The sequence below is a fragment of the Sander lucioperca genome, chromosome 7 (genome assembly GCF_008315115.2).
Source record: "Sander lucioperca isolate FBNREF2018 chromosome 7, SLUC_FBN_1.2, whole genome shotgun sequence".
Lineage (NCBI taxonomy): Eukaryota > Metazoa > Chordata > Actinopteri > Perciformes > Percidae > Sander > Sander lucioperca.
This window is the reverse complement of record NC_050179.1, coordinates 33,115,355-33,121,427: the sequence shown is the minus strand read 5'-3', so window position 1 is coordinate 33,121,427 and position 6,073 is coordinate 33,115,355. Positions and strand designations below refer to the sequence as shown.

At 42.5% G+C, this 6,073-nt stretch overlaps 1 protein-coding gene across 1 annotated transcript; it reads right to left on the bottom strand.

Moving 5' to 3' along the window:
- Window positions 1-829: 829 nt before the first annotated feature.
- LOC116036278 (kelch repeat and BTB domain-containing protein 13) lies at window positions 830-2,513 on the bottom strand. The gene has a single exon (XM_031279767.2). It carries the CDS (start codon window positions 2,363-2,365, stop codon window positions 929-931), a length of 1,437 nt encoding a protein of 478 aa, XP_031135627.1. The 5' UTR covers window positions 2,366-2,513; the 3' UTR covers window positions 830-928.
- Window positions 2,514-6,073: the final 3,560 nt, after the last annotated feature.

Below are 6,073 nucleotides of genomic sequence, written 5' to 3'. Positions count from 1 at the left end.
CCCTGTTTCTGTTCTTTTTTAAGCACTTCTGAACCTTTAATACACAAACTATTATATATTATTATATATTACATATTATGAATGAGATCAAGATCCCTGTTACAACAAGAGAGACCTGAGAACAAACACATATAAGTGTTTCCCTTTACCCTAACTTAAACCCAATCTTACCCAAACCCTAGTCTATATCCACGACCTTCCACTTCCGGGATTGCTCCGTTGCCGCCGGAAATTCCGCCGTAGGTCACTCTTTTGTTGTCACGTTTGTTACCTTACGCTTTCTTTATGTTGTAATTCTAAAACTCCGGTGGATTTCTGAGGACTGTGGTTAACTGCTCCTCAGATCTCTGCAGGGTAAATCCAGACAGCTAGCTAGACTATCTGTCCAATCTGAGTTTTCTGTTGCACGACTAAAACAACTTTTGAACGTACACATGTTCCACTAAAACAAGTTCCTTCTTGAGGCTATTTTGCAGCAGCACCTTTGCTCCGTCCGGCCAAGACGATTGTGATTGGTTTAAAGAAATGCCAATAAACCAGAGCACGTTTTTCTCCCAACCTGGAATGCTGTGTGGACTAGTCAGACCCTCCTCCACAGCGCTGAAACATAACCAAACTGGACAATAACCAAACTGCAACCTTTTTTCACAACTTTAATGATGTGTTTAAAACCGTGACCGTTACAATCCATGTTTTAATATAAAAACGGAAAAAATGCTCCTGTGGGTCATATTAGAGGGCAGGAATAAACAACCCATATCGTCGTATGGTTCGGAGGACTTGTTATATTGCATGATAGAGATGATGGCCAAAACTGCAAAGACCCGAAGAAGTTCTAAACAGGAATTCTCCTTTAAATGTATTAAAGCACATGTCTGAGTGTAAAACGATGTTGACAATCCAATAAATACCAGAGCAAATTAAGACGTTACTGCAGCATGAGAGTGTCTGGCAGCCGGAGCAGAAACGTCCACACAGATCCACTTCTGGGGAAACCCTTCATCTGCCGTCGGGGCTTCCAGGTTTTACCGTCGACGGCAAACTCCAGAGTCATGGTCCTGTTGAGCGTGAGCACAGAGTCGCCTCTCACCACTGCCGTGAACAGCGAACCTTTGCTGTTGGCGAAGTGTCCCGGCAGAGACGACCACTGGCCCGAGCTCAGGTTATAACAGTCCATCAGGCATCTCAGGAAGTCGTCCGACGGCCCGTTTCTCACAACGTACAGGTTGTCCCTGTGGCCGATCATGCAGTGGCCGTAGCTCTGGTGCCTGATCAGCGTGGTAACCAGCCGCCACTCGTCTTTGCTTGAGACGTACTCGTAGATCTCTGTGGTCTCCATCGGCCTCCATAAACACGCAAATATCCTGCCCATGGCTTTGGTGCACGCCGCTCCCGCCGCCGGTCGTGGTAAGTGAGCGGCAAACTCCCACCTTCCTGTCTTAACGTCGTATGTTTCCACAGATGACATTAACTTCCGGTCGTACTCTCCTCCGATGGCGTAGAGTCGACCGTCTAAACCCACGAGGCTGAGATTGCATCGGAGCTGCGCCGGACTGGAGATCTGGCTCCAGCTGTTGTTTTCGACGCTGTAGCAGAAACAAGAGTCCACGACTTGTCTATGAAGTCCATGAACTCCTCCGACGACGTAGAGTTTGTTGTCCAAAACAGTCACTCCAGCCATGGAGGTGCTGGCCTCTATTGGAAGATCTGTCAATACTTTCCAAATGTTGGCAGTTTCATCCAGGTAGCAGACCGTCCTGGAGGCAGCGTGGACCGTTTCATCCACGCCGCAGGTCACATGAGCCCCCACAGCTACGAAAACACTCGGGGTCAAAGACTCAACGTAGGAGATCAGCGCTGACGGCAGGGATTTCTTCACCTCCGCTTCCATGTCGGCGTACATGTTCCGGATGAACAGCGCAGCAGCGCGGTAAAGATCCATGAGGCCGAAGTTTGCGGCGGTGTGATACATCAGCAGACAGTTGTCAGAATCCATGAGGTAGATGAGATGCTTAGTGAGCGGAGCCACCTGCAAGAAAGCAGCACATTCGATGGCTTCGACGATGTCGTCGCCATCCAGGACGGGCATCTCGCCTCGTAACACCGCCAAGGCGATAAGGAAACCTCGAGCACGCAGAGACTTGAGGTGGATTTCTTCCTGCCGACACTCCTTCATTCCTGAGCGATACAGAGCTCGGAAATAGTCGCAGCTCTGAACGAGAAACCTCTTCTCCTCAGAGAAGTGAGTGTCTCCGACCACGATAGTTAATTTAGCTGAGGAGAGACCAGAGGCACAACATGGCAGATATCTTTCGTCTGCACTGTCACAGCTGCTGTCCTCTGATTCACGGCAGTGCGTTGACATTACAGTTCTCTGACAGTAACACTTGAGGAAATATCTTCCATGAAAATTAAACCAGAGGTTGAAGCGTTTCCAAAAGTCCTAGAGAAGAGCTGGAGAGAATTGAGTCAGTGCGACGACGCTTCACTCTGTTCTTTCACAGCTTTCAAAAATAGACGCAGCTAAAAATAGAAGAGAACAAATGACCTGAGTCACATTCATGTTGTGGAGTACGTGTGAACACAGGGTGAGTAGTAATATCTGCTGCTGCAAACTTAAAGGACCAGTTCAACCATCACACAGAAATATATTTTCTCACTTAGTGGCATCTGGTCATGACAATTGTTTTTGTTTGATTTGCAGAGATTTAGCTTTTTAACCAAAATGCAATGGAAGTAAAAAAAAAAACATTTTAAGCATCAAAACCTTAAAAAATCTCTTTAAAGCTCCATTGTGTATTTTTTTGAGTTGATTCATAGCAAAAAACCCTTTGGTATTTCACAAAAATGTGCTCATTCATGTGTAATTACTTCCACCAACTAATCAAAGTATTCCCGTACGCGTAGAATCTGCCATTCAGAATCATTCAAAATACATACAAGCGAGTCGCTCGAATGGCGGCAGCCATGTTGCGCCTCCATCTTTAAAATACATTAGCCAAAGAGGGACATACCTCTGCCTTTCGCGCTTTTCACTCAGTGGCACCGTGACGAATGCCAGAGAGGGAGGGGGAGAAGATTACTCGTGACTCCTGGCAGTCTGTTAAAAATGGAGGATTGCGCCTATTCTCGAGGACATGTAACGGAGTCGTCAAGGAAGTTAAAAAGAGAATTAAAACGACAACGCGACAGGCCAAGCAACAAGACCAAAGTTAATATTGGAGTGGCTTTTCCAAGATGGAAAGAGCACATAGGGAGCAAGGATTTTAAAAGGGACGCCAAAGTTTCCTGCTTCCTTCTCGACAGGTAATTCAGCCTATTTGAGTAAATTCTAAGTTTTATAGTTACTACTTGCTTGGCTAACTATAGCATGGTTGTGCATAACAATAGAAAGACGTCTAGGATACTTTTCCTCGTGTCAATGATGAAAAAGGATTGTCTACCTTGTAACATATATCTAGAAAGTAATATTCAATACATACATACAATTTCACCGCTAGTTGGGAGAAATTCTTACACAATGTAGCTTTAAGAAACAATATCCACGACTTTACTGAGATCATTTCTCACTGGAACATTTTTTTGGCAGAAGACAACCATGGTTTTGAAAGGTGCTTTATAAATAAATATTATTATTTATTATTAAGATAGTTTCAACGTAAAAGATCCATACTGTAATAAATTAAGACCTAAGGACATTGAGGTCTCAGTATTTCATCTGCAAATGTGGGCATTTAGCAACGTACAATTTAAAAATATACAGAAGATAGATTCCACTATTTTCAAGCTCCTTATATTTAAAGTATCTCGTCACCAGGATTTTATTCCTATTAGTGTGGAGTCTTTCAAAAGACATTTACCGTTCATGTTGGGAAATAAAATATTTGAACAGATTTTCGTAAATTGTAAATTTACCGTAAAAGAACTCAGATATTCTCTGAGATTTAAGTGGTAAATTTGGAATTGGAATTAATTGCTTCGCTGCAATTTTGACACTTTGTAAAGTCATCCAGTGGGCCTAATTGGACCCTTTGCGGGCTGGATCTGGCCCACGGGCCATATCTTTGACACCCCTCCTATAGGGTGTAGCACTTAAAGGAGTGTTAGGTTCAGCGATCGTGACACATTCAACATACAAACACCAGATTAATACAAATAAGACAATCAAAACTTCTTCTGTGATAATATTCACATGAGAATTTAGACTTTTTGGAACCAAACGGCTGAAGGGTCAGTTAGTGAAGGGTGACATGTTACAGGGATGTCTGACCTCTGTGAGCTCAGATCAGTTTGAAGAACAGCAGCAGCTCTTTGTTTGTGTCTTGGCATCTTTTTTCTGTCGATCTGTGCCTTTACAGTCACGTACAGTGAAGCGGAGGAGGGGCTGACCTACATTCGGGCTCGGTGGGGGCAGTAATACAGCAGGTCCTCATCAAAACAATCTCACCGGCTCCAGCGGTTTGTGAGCAGGCAGAAGGGATTGTGGGAAAAAACATTGTGCTGGAGCTTTGATCCGTCTCATCGGCTGCAGGTGCTCCACGTGGTTACAGCATGGCCCAAGTAGAAGAGAAAACAATGAAATAAGAAGATTACACAGACAAATGTACTGCAATACTGCAGGATGTTGTTTACACCATGTAGAAATACCAGTGTTGTGACCAAGTCATCTTTGCTCAAGTCCCACGTAAGTCATTTGGTAAGTCTCGAGTTATTATTTTTTTGGGCAAGTCAAGTCCCAAATCAAGTCACTTTTTTTTTAAACCCAAGATAAGGCTGATGAAGTTCATTATATTTATATTTATTTTTTGATGATTGATGTTACGTGTTGCCATAGCAAGGAGTTTGACTGACAGCCAGTCATCCAAAATCATGACAATCACATACCGGGGGAGCTTTTTGAGTCGTCCAATCATGATTCACAGTTTGCACTGCTGCTGCAATACTTGATAGTTAGACAAAATTGTGACATATATATTATTTTAAATTTAACAGCTAAACATTCAAAACTTATGAAAACACGCAGGTCATCCGAGTCATCATGCCTTAAATCAAGTCAAGTCTCGAGTCATTAATTTACAAGTCCAAGTCGAGTCTCAAGTCATTTCTTTTTTGTCAAAACAGTGACTCAAGTCGACTTGAATCCAAGTCACCAAGTCTCAAGTCCACATCTCTGTCTCTGAGAAATACAATATACTATTTGGGGAAAAAAAGGGATGTAAGTAAGTTATTACATTCAATAATCTTTGAATATTCTTTTTATCTGTATACACTACCTGCTGAGCAGCAAACAGCAGACAGCACATTTCGAGACTAGCTGGTGAACATAGTGGAGCGTTCAGCAGCTGATATCCTCTCAGGGGTTGGTGGAGACCAAAAAACGCTTAAAAAGAGAATATTGGACTGACGTTCTTCAGGTGGACACTAGTCTCGCATTGCCAGACCTTCCTCCGCAGCTCTGTGGAGGAGGGTCTGGCTAGTCCACACAGTGTGCCGGGATGGGAGAAAAACGTGCTCCGGTTTATTGCCATTTTGTACTGTATTTATCATTGTAAATATAACGTATGTGTATGGAATTGAAAAATGATAAACATTGAAACAGCAGGATAAGTAACATACCAGAAGGAAAATAAATATTCAGATTTTATAAAAACACGAAAAACTAGATATGCATGTGTTGATATATGAATGCTATTTGTAGTGTATCTCTCATTTACCTATCAGTTCTATGGGTGGTTTTGAAAGGCATTCTGGGAAATGTAGGAAACCACTGCAGATGAGTCAGGCTAAAGGGAAATGGGTTCATCTGAAAGTAAACAATGAGATTTTGTCAATTTATATAATATTCACTATTATAATAATGATTCTTACAACCTTATAGTATTGTCATTAGTATTTTTTTTTAAAAAGTGTTTCCTTGTTTTATTATTACTTTTAGATGAGATGTTTTCTGAAGTGATTATTTTAAAGCCTCTTCTTTTCTCCCTGATGAACCGCAGCACTGCCGGAGTGACCCTCTCTGAATCCTTGCGCCTGTCCTACTATGTTAAACTAGTTCGCCTTTTCTAATTCGTTT